Source organism: Peromyscus californicus, unplaced genomic scaffold (genome assembly GCF_007827085.1).
Source record: "Peromyscus californicus insignis strain IS unplaced genomic scaffold, ASM782708v3 Scaffold_6__1_contigs__length_162567912, whole genome shotgun sequence".
In the NCBI taxonomy this organism is placed as follows: Eukaryota; Metazoa; Chordata; class Mammalia; order Rodentia; family Cricetidae; genus Peromyscus; species Peromyscus californicus.
The window spans coordinates 73,878,016-73,897,132 of record NW_026294584.1 but is presented as its reverse complement, the minus strand read 5'-3'; the positions used below and the strand labels follow the sequence as shown (position 1 = coordinate 73,897,132).

At 41.4% G+C, this 19,117-nt stretch overlaps 1 protein-coding gene across 9 annotated transcripts in view; it reads left to right on the top strand.

Moving 5' to 3' along the window:
• The window catches only part of Pde1c (phosphodiesterase 1C), a 621,274-nt gene that overhangs the window by 428,561 nt on the left and 173,596 nt on the right, over positions 1-19,117 (top strand). For all 9 annotated transcript variants that reach the window (XM_052720608.1, XM_052720605.1, XM_052720604.1 and 6 more), the window contains 4 exons: positions 1,853-1,973; positions 4,100-4,275; positions 13,148-13,360; positions 18,316-18,393. In XM_052720608.1, coding sequence (XP_052576568.1) covers positions 1,853-1,973; positions 4,100-4,275; positions 13,148-13,360; positions 18,316-18,393 — 588 coding nt within the window. The remainder of the gene's footprint in view (positions 1-1,852; positions 1,974-4,099; positions 4,276-13,147; positions 13,361-18,315; positions 18,394-19,117) is intronic.

Sequence of the window (19,117 nt, the reverse complement as noted above, 5' to 3'; positions counted from 1 at the left end):
ATATCTGAGGAAGGATTCAAGTAGTGTCTAGGCAGGTAGTGATAGATAGTGGTACATGTTAGCAATGGCTTAGTGGTAGATAAAATGACACCACAGACAGGAGACAGAGAAAGCAGAGATTAAAAACTGCTTAATATGGTCAGTGAATTCGCAATAGCTCCAATGTGGCAGGGACAGTGGGTAGGGAACAGGATACAGTGAGAGACATTATAGGGAGAAATCAGGCCAGGATTTTACATTGTGCCAAGAATAGCGAACATGCTTGTACGTTCCTGTAGGAAATGGGGGGGCCTATCAAAACAATTCTGTGCATCATCAAATACTGCAGTTTGAGCTCAAAATTAAATTATAGTGAACTGTTACCAATGTTTCCTTGTCAGATAGACAGTTCTTCTTTTGTAGGTTACACTACAGTTGTAATATCCTTCTCTGCTGAGTATTATTAGCACCAGTATCGCTCTCCCCTTAGTAACTGTGACAACTAAATACTCATCCCTGCATTTCCAGATACCACTCAGAGGAGTGGGCAGTGACCCCCTTAGTGGGTGTGTGTTTCCTCCCTTATGTGTGACTATGGATGACTTACTCCAGTCCCTGGTAGTGCCAGCGTATGTACTATTTTCACTCAGTGTGTCACGAATGCTCATTTAGTTTCCATTCTCTCTCTCTCGTTATTGTGGTTTTGTTTTGGGCTTTGAGTTAAGATAATCTCTGTAAGCCAGCTTTTGCTATCTCCCCAGTATGGCCATCTTAAAAGGTTTCATTTCACTAAGGACCCTAACTCAATTTCTAGTCCTTTCTTCTAACTCTTTCCAGGAGGTTCTGCCTCCTGTTTGTCAGGCCAGCAGCTCGCAGCCCATCCTGTCTCCTCTCATTTCTTCTGCTGTGTTGTTGGAGCCTCCGAGAGGGATCCCTCCAGAGCAATGCTGCCTGCTGTGCTATGTGGGCCTTTGGTGCCCAGTTCACAACAGCTCTGGGTCTCAGTTTCTTACCTTCTGTTTGAGCAGCTGCAATTGCTCCTAACAAGATTCCCCCCCGCCCTCTGTCTTTCCTCCTCACTGCCTTTCCATGCCTCTTGCTGCATGGACTGTATCAAAGCTCATTTAAATGTATCATCATGAAGCTGCCCAGATATCACCAGACCAACCCAGTACTTCTCCGATTCTAAACCCCAGGAACTTCCCTCCCTGAGCTGTGGATAACTGGCCTCCCCAAACCTTTTTTTCCCAGTTCAAAGCATTCCTACACCCCAGTCATTGCAGAGACATCTCCTGCACACTTTTCCACCTCTGGAAGTCCCTCTACCCAGAGTGAATAGCCACACTCTTCCTGCTACCCATCCTTAAGAGCTCAGCTTAAACACTAAACCTTTACACAACTGCTCACTGGTCTCTATAGGAGTAAAATATCTCCTTTCATTCTCTTCTATTTCTCTCCCAGGAGCCTTCATCTGGGCTTCTCCTTTGCCCTGAAGAAACCGTAGGGGTCATTTTTATGCCCATTAAATCTTATCTATAAATTCCTTGAGGGCTGTTGGATTGCATTAGTCATCTTCAGACTTTTACAAAACACATCACAGTACTTATTATATAGCAGGTGTTAAATTGTATTTTTAAGCATTCAATTGAATCACTCATTAAAAAGCCCTAAGGAAATTATACAGGGGAAAGGAAACTGACTCATGACATTCAGTAAGAATGAGACCAACTAGTTCTTGGCTGCTTTGGAGCTCCCATGTAGACAGTGTTTTGTTTGGTTGGTTAGTTAAGAAAAGACTAATTGGTTTCCAGAGGAAAATATGGGCTAGTCCTGTTAGCATACTGTTATCTGAGCTAATGCTGCTTCTCTGTAGGTTTTATCGACTTCATCGTGGAACCAACCTTCACTGTGCTCACAGATATGACTGAAAAGATTGTGAGTCCGTTAATTGATGAAACCTCCCAGACTGGTGGGACAGGCCAGAGGCGCTCAAGGTCAGTGGGAAGTTTGAGAGCTGGGTGGGGTTGGAATTCTCTCCTTGGTGGATGTGTGGGATCACAATGCGCTATACCTCTCTTACTTCTTATACAAGACATGTCTGCCTCCTTCTTTCTTCCAGAGGGTTTGGAATGATACTGTCTGTGCTCTCTGGTGGTCCAAGGCCAGAGTGCAATGTCCCCACTCTCTGAAGCCTTTGCTTCCGGCAGCACTGACTACTACACTTCTCCTGCTGTACACAGAAAGCCCTTGTTCCTCATTCCACAGATGATCATGGTTTTGACCAAGTTCTTACAAGAAATGAGGCTGACTTTCATTTCTAAATTCAGGAAGAAACTAGAGTATAGATTTTTCAAAAATATAACAGAACACCTCAAACTTAAGTGTTTTCAAGTGCCATGGATCACAGCATAAAGCATAAAGATGTAGAACAGTAAGAGGCCAGGCTCTACAGCCCAAGTTCAGGCTTAACATCCCAACTCTACTGCTTATTAACATGGGTAGTCTCATCTAAGTCAGCTCAGTGCCTTGGTTTCCTTCCCTGAGGCTGTACAGAAACACGGACAAAAGCAGCTGTAAGGGAGAGTTGATTCAGCTTACAGTTCTTGGTTATAGTCTTTCACTGTGAGGAAGTCAAGGCAGGAACTTGAAGCAGCTAGTCACATCACATCCGTACTCAAGAGCAAAGAGAATCAGTTCATGTATATTCACACCCACTTCACTTTTTCCTCTTTTGTACAGTCCAGGACCCAAACCCATGGAAGTTCCACAGTGGGCTTGGTCTTCCCACATCAATTAATGTAACCAAGATAATCAACCACCAATGGGTACACACTGATGAACTTGACTTAGCTAATTCTGCATTGAGACTCTTTCCCCAGGTGATTCTAGATAAACAATTAAACTACCCTCACATTCAGGTTACTAATGTGAGAAAATAAGATTATAGTACTCATAGGCTAATTGAATTATTCAGTCTGTGTAAGATTCTTGGAAGGCCTGTCATGGTGGAAGTGCTGGCTACAGTAAAGCTGGCGCTTAATCTTTATTGACACTGCTGATTCTGCTACCAGGACTGCTTCCATCTCTGCTCTTGCTACCACCATTACCTTAGCACCACCCTCACCACTACCACCACCACCATTATCATGACCACCACCACCAACAACAACAAAAACAACAACAACACTACCACTATTGTTACCACATCTACCACCATCACCTCTACCACCACTACCATCACCTCCACCACCACCTTCACTACCACCACCACCACCACCACCACCTCCTCCACCACCACCACCAATAACAACACCTCCACCACTACCCCCACCCCCATCACCGCCACCACCTCCACAACTTCACCATTCCTAGCATGACTTGGAGCTGTTGCTAAACCCACTGTAATGACAGCTTACCTCCACATCTTTGCAAAATGTTTAACTTTGTTATAAAGGAGGTATGTAGAATTGATTTTAAAAAACGAGAAGGAATGAGCAGAGACATAAATAAATAGGGAGAAAGCAAAGAAAGAGGAACTCAAGGTTGCTCAAGATGAATGAACTGACATTGAAGATGCTAAAAAGCAAGGGCAGAAGCCCTTGATAAGTCTACATACCTTCTTAGCCCTTTGGGTGCTGGCTAAAATGAACCCTAGTAATCCTTCATTGTCATTTAGTGGATCTGACTTATGGCACTAACTGGTATAGCTACTTAGGAACAAATGATACTTCATCAGAAGAATGCTATACATATCCCATGTTTAAAGCACAAAGTAGAATTCATTTAAAATTAAATCTTTGGCATGGTTTGGTCAGAACAGAACAGACCAAATAAATGCCAGGGGATTCTGGTTACCGAAAAAAGAGAATGCCCAGTCAGCATAGAAAGACATAAAGAATACTGTGACACACGAAGAGGCAGTGTTTGTATTTTTTTTTTTCTGAAGAAGCCTAGAATTCTCCACCTGTCTTGTATGTGAAACTGCATCTCTAGGATCCAGGTGTATCATGACAGCAACTTGGCAAATGCTACCCAGTTGTTTGTGGACTTCCGCACTGCCTGCATGGTGCAGACACAGACACAAACACTCATCTTTGGTATGATATCTTTTGTTATCCAGTTTGAACAGCATCAACTCATCAGATGTAAAGCGATCAGGTGTCAAGAGTTCCGGGTCAGAAGGAAGTGCTCCCATCAACAATTCTGTCATCCCTGTCGACTATAAGAGTTTCAAAGCCACCTGGACTGAAGTGGTGCACATCAACCGGGAGCGGTGGCGGGCCAAGGTGCCCAAAGGTAATGTGCTCTTCTGGAAGAATCTTCTAGAATTATCCAGAAGAACTCAGTGTCCACTTGCAGAAATCAATGGCTCCCCTCTGTGATTTATGGGGCTTTCAAGTAAAGCACATTGCTCCAGGGACTGGAGGTGCTGAATGCTGGGTACCACCATCTGCCAATTCTCATTCTGTAGAATACTGAATGCCTGGTAGAATGTGGGAGCCCTCCAAGCCTCTCCTCCTTGTGTCTTTGTAACACAGCTAAACCTCTTTTTCCAGTGTGGAGTTCTACAGGCCTGGGATTAGCATTTCCTGGTCCCTGCTAGATTACTGTGTATTACATTTCATGTCAGTTTACACAGCTGTAAAGCCTTTCTGCCCTCATTTACCTAGGTAAAGTCCTGTCAATAGCTGCCTGCCTTTTGTGTTAGGGTATGAGGAATTTAATTTCCTTCCAAGGACTTTAAACATCCTGTCAAATTCAGGGTTTTCCTCCATTCATTGTTCCAACCCTCGAACTGATGTTTTGTTTGTTTTTGAGGTGATGAAAACTTGTAAATAAACTGAAATTTCTTGAAGCAAGTCTCATCAAAGTTCAGAGCAGAAAAGCTGTGACTCCTGCTATTACGCACAGAAACATGAAAATCCGTGCCTCTTGGGGCTTTATTCGTATGTTCACATGTTTGCTTGCATTACTGAGCATGGTTGGCACATATGGCATGATCACGTTGTTTAGGTGGAGATGCACTTGCACACAGGGAGCTCGTGAATCTGTGATGCCAGATCCAGGGAGGGTCACAGATGTGAACTAGCTCTTGACGCTCAGTAATAGGGCTGATTGCAGCAGGCTTTGCCGAGGTGAACCTTCAATAGCACTCAGTGTCTGCTGGCACCTGTTGTATGCCATCTATTTTTTAGAGTCCATGCCCAGTGCCAAGGGGTGTTATGGATATATCTCTATACTCTGGGTTCGTAGGAAGGGGCTCTTATGTTAGAGCAATGGTTCTCAATCTGTGAGTCATGAACCTTTGGGGGGTCAAACAACCCTTTCACAGGGGTTGCACATCAGGTATTATGCATTAGATATTTACATTATAATTCATAACAGTAACAAAATCACAGTTATGTAGTAGCAACAAAAATAATTTTATGGTTGGGGGTTACCGCAACATGAGGAACTGTATTAAAGGGTGACAGCATTTGGAAGGTTGAGAATCACTGTGTTAGTGTTTGATACAAAGGATGAGTAAGAATTCAATCAAGACCTTGTACTTATTATCAATATCCCTGATCCCCCAACCCTCAGAGCAGCCAAGGTTGTTGAGACTTTGTCCTCAAAAAGTACCTGTACTGTTACTCTGCCTGTGTCAACACATGTGGAAAAAAGGATGGTCGATGTCTTGCGGTATTTCCTGTTGCTATGACAAAATATTTGGTACTCAGTAATTTACAAAGAATCAAGAGAATGATGTTGGCATCTGGTCCACATGTTTCATGGTGGAAGGCATCCCATGAAGGGACAGAGCCACTATGCCAACTGTCATCTCTATTCCTATAACCCCACCAATGTCATTGTGGAGACCTCACCCTCAAAGTGTGGTCTAGGCTTCATTACCTCCCAAAATCCCCACTTCCCATCAACATTTAAATTCAGGGATTGAGGTTTTGATGCATGAACGCTAGGGGACAACTCTAAGTCTAGCAGTAAGTTCTGCAGCCACCACATAGGGTGGAGAGAAGCACCCTGCAGCTAGGTTGTTTCAAAGGCCAGATACTGACTTGCCAGCTAATTACTGCAAAAACCATTGCAGGTAAGGCAAGGAGTTTAGATTTATGGTGTTCTTGGGGCATAATCGAAACATTATCATCTGGGGACAGATGTTGCACCCTGAGCTATGGAGGGTACAACACCTGCTCTATATTTTAATTGTAAGCACTCAAGGGTCCATTCAAATGCTTCAAGCATTTAAATCCTCCATGTTGGCAGGCTACTGCACCATCGGAAGAACACTCTCCCATGATCATTACACTCGAACATCCAATTTCTGACAAAACACAATTTAAAGAGGTCATTCAAAATCATTTGTTTGCAATTATCTCTGTTACTGAAATTACCTTCTGAACTAATCACCTGGGGAAACGTTAGATGGCTTCTTTTCCAAAAAATAACTGATCCTTTCAAAAGGTTGGAGAAACACCTCATCATTTTAAAATGCACTAGCTTTGCAGCTAGAGATATGGAAACTATTTTAAGCAGCATGAAAGGACTTGTTCCTAAGCAAGCTTGAGGCTTTCAGGAAGGCATCCAGTAGGTAAAATGTGAAGGACACTGGGATTTGCCTGGCAGCATTAGAAACGGGAGCAGGAGGGTTGGAGGGGATAGCCCACATGGTAACATCCTTGTAAAGGGAACCTGCACTGTGGTATGCCTTTGTAATCCCAGTGATGGGGAAGCAGAGACAGGGTGCTCACTTGGGCTCACTGATCAGCCATCCTATCCCACATAAAGAGCTGTAGGTCAGTGAAAGACCCTGTCTTGGGGGTGAAAAAGGTGGATAGCACTTGAGGAACACACTCACACACACACACACACACACACACACACACACACACACACACACATACATACATACATACAAATGCATGCACACACACAAATGAAAGAAGTTAATGTGCATACCAAAGCAAAGGGAACAGGCACAGCCCCTAGTTTATATATATTTAGGCACAGACAGCTTAGTTATGGAGGACACATTTAATTATCAGGGAAATGGAGAATTGAATCTTGACTTGCACAGTTCCATTCTGGGAGGTTCTTTGAGACTCCATTCTGGACATGGGGCTATACCTTTCAGAGTTATCACCAAGAACTGAAGAGCATATGGAAAGCACTGGGAACAGAACTGGCCCTGGTGGTGCTTGACAAGAGGGAGCTAGATGCCTTTTAAACACAGTGGAGAGGGAGGTTGGCCATGTGTAGCAGGGTTAAAGCACTGACTGTGACAGTGTCAACTCAATGAAACTCACACTTTCAGTCTCAGAGTTGTGCTGTTCATGGACCAACTGATGTGATGGAGAAATCTGATTTGAAGTTACATTGGTCATGGTCAATTTGCGTAAATGATCCCAGGCTGTTTTTCTTATTGGCTTCTTTTTTTTTTAACCCCAAAGGACTCAAATTTTGAGGAAAGCTGCCTTCTATGAGTATTTGAACATATATTGTTAGGAAATAAGATAAGGTTTAGGTTATATAATCCAACCTGAATTACAGAGTTCTGTAGACTCCATGTTGGTTAGGAAAGATTTAGTCAATACTTTGTATAGTTTTCTGGATCAAACATCATTTCCATCCTAAAATTTAAGGGTGCAACAATTGATAAGTAGGGTCTATATTTATTAATTTCTGCCCAGTATTTAATACTTTTTACATATTCATTTCCTGCTAATGGAATAATGTGTGTAGATTACAAGTGCTGAACTATTTAAACTATATATGAAGAGAATAAAATCATTCTACCCTACCTAGATGTCAGTAACTCTTGCTCTGAACCAATCTAGTTTTGCTCAGCTATGTATACAGATGGTAAACTAACCCCCACAAATCAATTTTATAATACAATGCCACTTACATTCTGCTCTTTTTTTTTCCTGCCTTGGACTTTTTTTTCACCTGATGCTGAATATTCTGATGTAATGTTGTCTAGGATACAATCATTGAGATGTTCCTCTATTACTGAGTGTAAGGGTTCCAGGTCATTATTGCATGTAATAAAATTATAAATATATATAAGATTCTTCTGACAACAGAGATCAAAACTTTAAAATTTTTTGATGCTAAAATCATCTCTGGCATTTTTTTCAAAACCGAATTTTCTCTCTCAGATGCAAGAACAGTGAAACTACCCGTTTCTCTCTACTATCGTTTCCCATTAGGATGTCCGCATTCTTATTGTTGAGTCACAATAATTTTTGAATATTAAGGATATTATTTTAGTTGTCAAAGTATCCTTCTTTAAGTTTCTTTATTGGACAATGAGTCTCAATAAATGTGATAATATATCACATATGATATATCGTGAAAATCTTTGCACTTGTTGAGAAATCCATTTTTTGCCTGCTTATCAGCACTCAGCTTTTGTTGAATACTGTGAAGTTCTCAGCCTGGTGATTAGAACAGTGTTGTTTCCCATTCAGCTTAACTTTGCACATTTTTTTTTAACGTTTATTTTTGTACATGAGTGTTTTGCCTGTATATGTATGTGCACCATGTGTGTGCCTGGTGCCCTCAAAGATCAGAAGAGAGTATCAGGTTCCCTCAAGCTGGAGTTAGGGATGGTTGTAGAACAAGATGTGATCCTCTGTGAGAGCCACAAGTACTTTTAACCACTGAACTAACTCTCTAGCCCATTATATTATTTCTAAATAATTGCCTCAATTTTCATCTTTAACATTTATTTCTATTCTAATAATAAGCTTTGCAATTTCATTGACACATTTTCCTCAATTTTGGATTTTTGATATTGATTTACATTTTCTATCAGCGAGTATACATAGGGCGCTGCTATAAGGACACCTTCTGAACTCTTGGGTGCCCTCAGTGCTCTCTGTGGCCTCTGTGCCTTCCTTGTTTCTGTATGGAGCATAACTGAGAGATTATATATGTGCTTATGTCAGCCAGTTAGATTCCTATCTCTTGCCTCGTGTTCATATTCCCATCCTCTCTCCCCATCTCTTTTTCTTTCCTGTTTAAATCAGCAGTTCAGAGTAGATCAAAGGCTAAGTAGCCCAATTGTATTTCCATTAAGGAATCTATAGGGCCATTGCTTACAGAGGAAATTGAGTAAAGATTCAAGTGCATTTTTGAGACTGTATAGGCATCTAGTGTGAGTAGCCCCTGATCTTGTGTGAGAAGTGTAATTTACTAAGGACTCTGCCACACCCTAACTCTTCAGCTGCTTTCCATTGGTTGCTTTCATGATGAGCCACATCAACCCAAGATGGGTTGAAAGAGAAGCAAAAGAAAACAGATCATAGAGTTTACAGCCTACAAGTCAAGAAGCCTTGAGATGCTAAGGAGTCTAGATCTAAGACCTGATTAATGACTTCTTTGTATCCATGCCATTACTGAAACATGTGGGTCCGTGCAGATTGACAGTGTCTCACTGACTTGTTCTCACTGTAGGTTGATGGTCTCTATAGCAATAAATTCACCCTAAGAATATAAGGGAACATGATTGCAGTGGGAGAGCGTAGATGTGATTTTAGTCTTATACGTGTTTGCTGTTGTCTCTCTGTCTTCAGTAGCATCTCCTTGTGTACTCTATGGCCGATGACACTCTCACAAGCCAGAGGCAGAAGGTGACTAGACAAGCCAAAGGGCATTGTTGGGCCATGGCTAGAACTTACTAGAAGGTTATTGCAGAGAAGGAATTCATGCTGTGGGCCAGGCTCGTTTCTGATTTGATCATGTTGTGATAAGAGCTATCGTTTGTTAACTTAAAATAACTTTTCCACATTAGCTACACTTGAGCAAACACGGATTTGCCTCTGAAATGTTCCCTCCCCTTCTTCTCAGTTGTTTTTCTACATTCCCCATTAAAAATTGGTCTGACTCAGTTGTCAAATGAGTTTTTCTTTCTAAGATACTATTGTATGCTCTTCCATAGTAAAGTATGATTTAATAGCTTCAGATTTCATTTAAATGATTTTCAACTTGGAGATATTTTGAGTGTTGGAAGTTTGCCATGCACTCATTAATGATTCTGTGAAGGTGGCCATAGCTAATCTTCTCTGATAGTGCATTCTAAATATGAATTACTCTGCCTCCCCTTGCTTCTGTTTTCCTCTATATAATAAAAAGACATCTTTTAAAAAAATAACAAAATAAAATATACTGTAATATAACAAAAGCTATCACATTGGAATTGGACAAGACAAACAAAGAAGGAGAAGGTGCAAACATCAGAGACCTACATGTTCTCACGTTCAGGAATCCCATACAAACACTAAAGAGGAAGTCATAATATATGTGTAGAGAACCTGGGGCAGAGCTGTGCATGCCCTGTGCATGCTGCCCCAGTCCCTGAGAGTTCATATGTGCATCGATCCTGTTGGTTTAGAGGGCCTCGTTTCTTTGGAGTCCTCCATCCCCTCTGGCTCTGACACTCTTTCTTGCCTCCTCTTCTGTTAGTTTCCCTGAGTCCTGAGGGGAGGGATTTGATAGAGATATCCCTTTTAGGGCTGAGTGTTCTAAGGTCTTTCACTCTCAGCATATCATCTGGCTGTGGGTCTCTGTATTTGTTTCAAAATACTGCAGGAGGAAGCTTCTCTGATGATGGCTGAGAAAGGCACTGATCGATGAGAACAGGAAAAGAACAGTCATCTTTTTACTTGTCTATATTATAAGTTAAGGAAGCTAATGTTTGTCAAATATTTTCAGAATAAGACCAGAGAGTCTGTATATTTTGGTGTTGTATCAATCTAAAGTTTTAGGTTACACTGATAGTTCATATAAATCATATGCATGGGCAACATCTCACGATTTTATCAAAACCTCAGGAGAACATGATGTGTACAATGCACTATGCCAAACAGTGATGAGTGTGACATTTGCCCTGTCCTCAAAACACCTATGGATATCAGGAAGCCTGAATGAATGTCCTAGGACTGCCCCCTTCCTCCGTGCTTGCAACCTGCTGGGAATGTCCACCCACCATCTCATAGGGCATTCTTCCATTTTTTTAGTTTACATTTTTGTGGAAGTCAGAAGTTGTATTGTGCTAGTTTGGGATATGATTGTTATTTTAAAGAAATATTTTATATCCTTTCATTGTAAATTGTAAATATATCTTGTTGAGGAGAAGCATGTCATAACACATTAAGGGGTGAATGCTTAGACTTTACATTATAGCTTCTCAGTACTTGCTGTGTGCCAAGATTACCCAAGAAGCATTTGAAATATCCTATCCTTATCCATCTCCTTTTAGAATATGATTAAATTTGCTGGAGATGAGGCCGGGTCATTGATTTGGATGAGAGAATGAATGAGTTATCAGATGGATGGATTGCTGGATCAATGAAATGATGAATAAAAATGTCATGCTGTATTAAAGAAGACCTGGGATAAACAAGTACGAGGGCCTGGAAAGTTAAAAAAAAAATAAGCTAGGCATCCTGAGCATCTACAAAATGATTGTCACAAAGTGTTGTCAACCCACCAATCTAGGCCAAAATGGAACTTGGAGTGCTTTTGCAGCTAATACAAAAAGAAATATCGGATGCACAGGCTTTCTGGTATCTATTAGATTAAAGCAATCACATTGTGTGAAAACAGCTCAAAGACCAAAACTAACCAAAGGGGAAGACAGAAGACCCCTGGTAATGAGAGAGAAGGAGTTTTTCACTCATCTAGAGAGAAATTCTATAATGCTTTGCATAGAGGAAGCTGAAAATGTCAAGAATGTCTTTAGAGTGAGCTCCATGGGGCAAATCCCTAGAACTTACAGAGGATTTGGCTGTGTAAGTGGCCTTTCATACATGTTGTTCTCTTCAGCCCAGACCTGCTATTTGCCCTCCAGCCTCCATGATCTGATCTGTGCCTGTCCTTGGTCATTTGAGAATTTTATCTATGACTAACTCCTTGCCAAATCTCCTTTGGGCCAGTTCAACAACCAGGCACAAAACAAGCATGTTTCTCTCATGGCCTCCATGTTGTCTAATTTCTCTAACGAATGCTACAGTTTCTACAGATGGTTTTCTAGTCAGCTTCTCATCACTCAGGATTTGGTCAAATTCTGTCTTCTCAGGAAAGCCTTCTTCACCCCTCTGTTTAAAGCCACCTCTTGCCCTGTGCTATGTCCCGTCCTGTCCTGTCTCTTTATATTCAATTCTTGCATTATGCTTTCAATATCCAAAATTATCTCCATTTGTTCACTTAATTATAATCTACTTCATGGTTCTGTCATGCTTGTTGTCATATCCCCAGGATCTAAAATTGTTCTTGACAATATAGCTGTTCAATAAGTACCAGCTGAATGAATGAGCCAATCTTTCCATAAATATTTGATGTATGCACTTGTACTATATTTTCATTAAGCACAGAGTCAATCAACTGCATTAGAAAGAATATGGATACTCAGTAAAAAGGAGGACCCAGGGCAGGTTTCTGGCCAAACTGAAGGCTACCCCTCATCCTGAGGACAGTTGAGTATCTTGGGATTTGTGGTTTGCTTTTAGTTTTAAGAGGTTTAACTCACCTCTTCCTACTTTTTAATTCACAAACTCTGGCTTGAGTTTATAGTCTTCTAATGATGGTCATTTTCTCTGACTTATTGTTCCATAGTCAGTTGTTAAAGTTTAGGCTTTAGGTTCTAAGCAAACCTCATTAAATGCCATATTATTTTTTTGACTGTGCTTGGGGGAAAGTGTCTCTCAGCCTTAATTTTCATACCCATAAAATAGGATCGTAAAATAGTTTAATGATGATCAGAAACAACCTTTGAAGGCTGTTGAGCATAGTGCCTGGCATGAGGACATATTCACTAGAGGTTATCGGCAGTAAGAACAGCAATGTGTATGCCATCGCTGTTACATTGCCATTATGCTCTCTGGACCCTGTCTCTAACTCAATACTTTCAGATGTGATCTGTCTTATTGATATCCTAAATACACATGTCACTCTGACTTAAATGAATCAATTTATTGATATCCTAAATACACATGTCACTCTGACTTAAATGAATCAAGAATATATCCAACACTCTCAATAGACCTCTTAGGTCATTTTAGTGTACTAGTTCTCATGAGCATCATTGTTCCTGATTACTTTTCCAAAAAGGCCATTTTCCTAATGATAGACCTCTCTTTCTCTTTCCTCATCGCTGTGGATACAGAAGAGAAAGCCAAGAAGGAAGCTGAAGAGAAGGATCGTCTGGCTGCTGAGGAAAAGCAAAAGGAATTGGAAGCCCAAAGCCAAACTGAAAAAGGCACATCCAGCAAAGCTGAGAAAAAGACATCAGGAGAAACAAAAGGTCAAGTCAATGGAGCTCGTACAAACAAGGGGAAGAACCCCAAAGGCGACAAGGCAGGAGAAAAACAGCAGAATGGTGAGAAGGGGCTGCCTTTGAACGACTCTCTTTGTAGTGATAATGATGTGACAAACAGAAACTGGTGACACTCTCCCTTTTCTGGCAGCTTGCAGGGTTCCATGTTCCTCCAGAGATCCAGTCAGGATCCCATCCTATGGCCACCAGCTTAGCTCTGCCTTTCTCTCTGAAAGGTACACACCTCTCTGGCCCTTTCCTGATGCCCTGGAGATGCTCACAAGTGATGCATAGTCCTATGAACAAGTCCAGCACTGCCTGGATTGCTAACTTCTAAAATGAGTAGAGGAAAGTCAACTTCCCAAATAAATATTCCATCCCTTTAACCAGGTCAGGCTCTGGTCTGCAGGGGACCAAAGTGTGTGTCTGTACATTGACATGGACCTAAGCACACACACTGGGTGACTAGTCAGCCTGGTTTGGCTGTAGATGAAGACCTCCTGAGATACAGGTTTCCAGTTCTAAAATCAAAATGGTCCAGGCAAACTGAGGGCAATGAGCCACCAACATTTTCTGACAATTGATGGGTTCTTATATTTAATGCAATAAACATTTATTTAACAACTCTCTGTCAAGCTCTATATTAGGTCTGGGGGATTTAGGAATGGAAAGGGTATGGGAAGCCTGTGATGTTGTGTGGCTATAGACACCCTCACATATGATTCTAAAGGAATGTGTACATGATGCCAAAATGAGAGAGGGTAGAGTAGCAGGTAAAATTCCTAAGAGTCCTGCACTTAGGAAGAGATTGCTGTTAGTAGCTGAGTTAGTGAAATGAGAAAAGTATCTGAGATGTCTCCAGAGGGGGATAGTTTCTGGTTTTTCAAAGTTTTAGTTTGTGGGTCAGGTAGGGGAGAGGCTTTTCAGCCAGAGAGATTAAAGTATGTGTTAAGGCATGGATGGAATCAGCTCCCATGGGCAGGTGACAGATGGGCAGTAAGTTCTGTTTCTATAGCTTGCAGATGGCAGGCTCTGACTGAATAACAGGGCACCTTTGCACACAGATCTGGAGTCAAGTCACAATCCTGTTGCTTCTCTCTTCTCAGAGAACTTAGTTAGAATATATAACCGTTCTGCCTCTGTATAAAATACATATAAAACCTGTTCAGATCTTCAGTCTCTTGTGAGAGTTCAGTAATAATCATGGTAGCCAAGCCAGTGAGAGACTCTGCCTCAAAACACAAGGTTGATGGTGTTTAGGGAACACTCAAGGCTGAGTTCTGGTCTCCACAGGTGTATGCACACACATGTGCATCCATGTACATACATGCACATACACGTCCACACAGGTACACATACAAATCCTAACATTGTAGACATAATTCCATGTTACAGGTGGGAAAATCGAAACTCAGAAATTAAAGGACTTAAGCAGTCATCAAGCAGAAATGCTTGGCTTTGGGAATCCCCATTCTCTGTTTCATAGCCAGTTCTTGCTTACATAGTTTCATGTTACAGATGGGAAAATCAAAACTCAGAAATTAAAGGACTTAAGTAGTCATCAAGCAGAAATGCTTGGCTTTGGGGAATCCCATTCTCTGTTCCATAGCCAGTTCTTGCTTACTATCTGCCAAGCCCAGCACTGCTAGGAAGAGGTGGAGATCAGAGGAATGTCAAGCCCTGTCTGCTGTGTAGAAGACAGAGATGGTACATGCTTTCTGTAATGGGCCAGATGCTAAATCCCTTTGACCCTGCAGCCCCTGTACTTTCTGTCACAGCTATTCAACACAGTCCTCAGCTAAGGACGGCTCATGAACACGTAAGTTAGGTTGTAGTCCAGTAGGACTTTATCTTTGGACATTGGAATTTGAATATAATCTAATATTCATGGCACATGCTCATTTTCAATCAACCTTTTGTAGATATAAAAGTCATTTTTGTGTGTGGATCATACAAAATCAGGCAGTGGATTCATGAGACCTAGATTTCCAGCCCTTGGTGTAGTTGTTGAGAGGAACCAATGAATCCAAACACCTAACACACACACACACACACACACACACACACACACACACACTGTCAGCAGGTTGTCAGCTCTACAAAGAGTTGGAGAGCAGGGGGAATATATATCAATTAATGTTTGTTATTTGAGAACCTAAAAGACACAAATCAGGAGCCTGAATCTTGAATCAGGGGATCTTGGTGTCATGACCATGTTGTAAAGTGGGTGGCAGTCTACCATTTTCCTTCAAATTTAAGTATGGAATGAGGAGTGGGGGAAAAATCAATTTAGGGCAATAATAAGAATGGCTGGGGTAGTTGGGGACTTGGCTGCAACAGCCTAATTAAGATGATTTAGAACTGCCCAGAAGGTGCCTTCATCTCATTTATTGAGAATCAGTTCACATCTGCCATGATTTTATGTACAGCCCATGGGAAGTCATCTAATGGGTTCTGCTCTGAGAGTGTTAGCAAACAGACATGTGTCACTTTCTCAGAACACTTCTATGTGGACCACAAAAGTATTTTCTAGGTTAGGCCTGAAGTATATTGGTTAGAGTTCCCCTTTGATGGTTAAAGGAGCCTCTAAGCCTTGGTTTCTACCAAGGCAACTTCTCTGTGAGCCTCCTCAGCCCACCTAAGAAGACAGGCTGTGTGCTGCTTGTCTGCCACCTCCACACACTTCTGCTACAGAGAGAGCTCTGGCTCAGAGCAACCTGACAGAGAAATGAGGAGCATGAAAGTTCATGTGGGGAAGATGGACTGTCAAAAACTGCCAGCGATAAATTTAACCACGGGACCTCTGGTGCTCAGTCCATCTCTAACGTTCTTCAACAGGGAAAGCTGGATTGTTCCATAGGAAATACAAAGGAACTCTTTTTGGTTCACTGGTGGTTCAGAGGATACTAATCATGTCCCCCACCTAAGCCAATCCTAAACAGACCCTAAACACCCTTCTTAATCCTTCCAGCCAATCTGTCCATCCCATTTCAGAATTAAGAATTAAAGCAAACCTTATGAGTTAGTTGATTTCTAAGGTAACTTCAGATTTGTCAAACTAAGTATATATTCTCTATAAAATATATCACAGCCTAAAATTATCCTACTATTACTATTTCTTCCTAGATCTATAAGCAAAAGGCCTTTAAAATGAAAACAGTACTAGAGAGTCTGAAATCTGAAATCTGAATGTCACAGGAAGATACAGTAGTGGAGAGCTGAGCCTCTGGAATCAGACCCATCCATGTGGCCTGTTATTGCTTCACTGGGACTGATGAAATGTGCCTGGGGTCAATTCCCTGCAAATCAGCTAGAGCACAATTACTTCGTAGGAGCACCATTGGTCACTTGTTCAAAAACATTTTCAGACAGGTTAGCTGCGAGCAGATCTATAGTAGCAGCCAGGTGTAGTTTGCTACCAGAGGAAGATGGAGATGTCATGCTAGGGTAGAAGGTAAGGTAAGAGTCGTCATCGTCGTCGTGTCTGAAACATGTGCTGGTGGCAGGCACCTGGCCAACGTTTGTTTTTCTGGCTACAGTGCTACCAAGGGATGTCTCCACATGGAAAACATCCTCCAGCGCTAGGTGAGTTGATAGCTCCCTGAATTGCTGAAGGAGTCTGTGATGCATCCCTCCACTCTCCACTGTGGTTCCTTCACACTGGGGTTGTTACAAGACTTCACTGCAGAGATTGTGTGCAAAGCACTTGGCACACTGCAGCGCACACTGACAAAGGATAAAATTCTTCACTTGTACATATCCTGCTACTTCAGCTCACTGCAAAACTTATTGCTAGGATCCTCTTGATTCTGTGACTGTGTTGTATTTGAGTAGTAAGGTATTCCTGGCTGTGTGCAGGTGAAAAAGAACAGTGCATTAGTAAAACCAGTAGGAAAAATATCAAACACTTGGAAATCAGGCTGGTGCAAAGCACCCCTCCTTCCCGTTGAATGTTACTCCAGTCGTGAAGCAGATCGCCACCAATGACATTCTCAACAAGGGGTAACTCCTTGTTGTATAGCGGGCCACGTAGGAAATATTTAAAGGCTGTCTGTCTCTGCCACACCCATTCAACTATGTTCTTACAAAGTGAAACTACCATAGATAATATGTAGCCATGGGTAAGTCATGTGCCAAGTGCCAGTAACACGTCATTGGCTCTAACAGATGACTGACTGGATTGGTCCATAACCTGCTGACCCACAGTTTTGGGGAATACAAGTGTGTTTAAACTTGCTTTTTGGTACTTGATTCATATAATGGTAAAGTTATTTGCTAGATAAGAGATTCTGACTTGTACTGAAGATTGCCTGGAGGTCATGCACATTATTCTGTGGTTATTAACACTTTGTCTATTACCTAAAAGCCATGTTTTACACACTTCTAAGATGCTCATGAATACCCACTTCCTTGGATGCTCTTAGGATCATTTTGTTTTCTCTCTTTTCCCTCATCAATGAGTTATATATATTCTTGACAGGTGTTTGCTCACATTTGTGAGAGTAGTATTTTTAACTTTGGAAAATGATATTTTGACAAGCTCATTAATTAGAATAACACTCTTAGCTGCCTTTGAGCAGTACACCACAATTACATTTAGCACTTACATGGCTCAGGTGCATCTGTCCACTGGTCTGTATGTAAAGTAGACATTATTATCCCCATTCTGCAGATAAGGAACTAAAACATAACTATTAGTTAACATAGTTAACTAGCTATTAATTAGTATAACTTACTTGTGTTCCAGGATTTCCCTTACTTCACAGCCTAACAACAAAACTGAATTGCCTTTCTTAGAAAAACAGCTTTCACTGAAGCATGTTTGAGTGGATATTTTAATTTTAATTTCTGACTGTAATCTGATTTTCAGAACCTATCATGTGGTTACAAACGACACTGATACCAGGATGTGTGCTCCCTCACACCTCTGTGCTGCACTGTGTCCCATCCTGACAGGGTTGAAGTGTTTCTACCTCCTCAGCTGCACACACTCAGTTTGTCACGCTTATTGTTTTCAGGTGACTTGAAAGACGGTAAAAATAAGGCAGACAAGAAGGATCACTCCGGCACCGGAAATGATTCAAAGAAAACAGATGGTAAGAGTGTCATTCTCATCACGGTTTTCATAGAGTGTGCAACTACTGTGAACTTGTTAGCATTGTGCTAGGAGGGAAGCAGTGCTGTTAATTCGTCCTCACATTCCACGCTGAATGAGACCTCATTGCATTTAAAGAGCAGAGCGCTATCCTCTCTCTGCAGTAAGTTACAAACTCCTGCTGTGTCTTTTCTCTCCAGCATACTTTCTCATCACAAATGCTTCCTGTATGCCCCCTTTTCCTGCCTGACATTCTTTATTGCAAACTTCATATAAAACTTGATTCTAGATTTGCTGACTGCAGTTCAGTAGACTAATACACATTGCTAATATATGAGCTTGGGACCATTGATTGCACGACATAAATAGGATATGTTTAATGTTTTCAGTTTTCACATTTTTTTTTTATCTTGAATGAGTTATTACTTTTGGTAGAAATAAACATGAGGCTCTATTCAGTGTTGGGTTGGGAATCAAAATACACTTTCTTAGACTCCAGTTTTCACTAGCATGAACAAGTACTGAAGACAGTGACAATGCAGGATCAAATGGCATGAACCTACAGTGTCACGAATGAGTCTGCAGTGCAGTGTACATCATGAGTGAACTTGTAGTATAGAACAGCTCCACGAATGAATGGGCCTTAAGTGTTAGAAATGGGCCTATTGTCCAAGGCATTTAATCAATGAGCCTGTGGTGTCATGAATAGACCTGTTATGTGATGT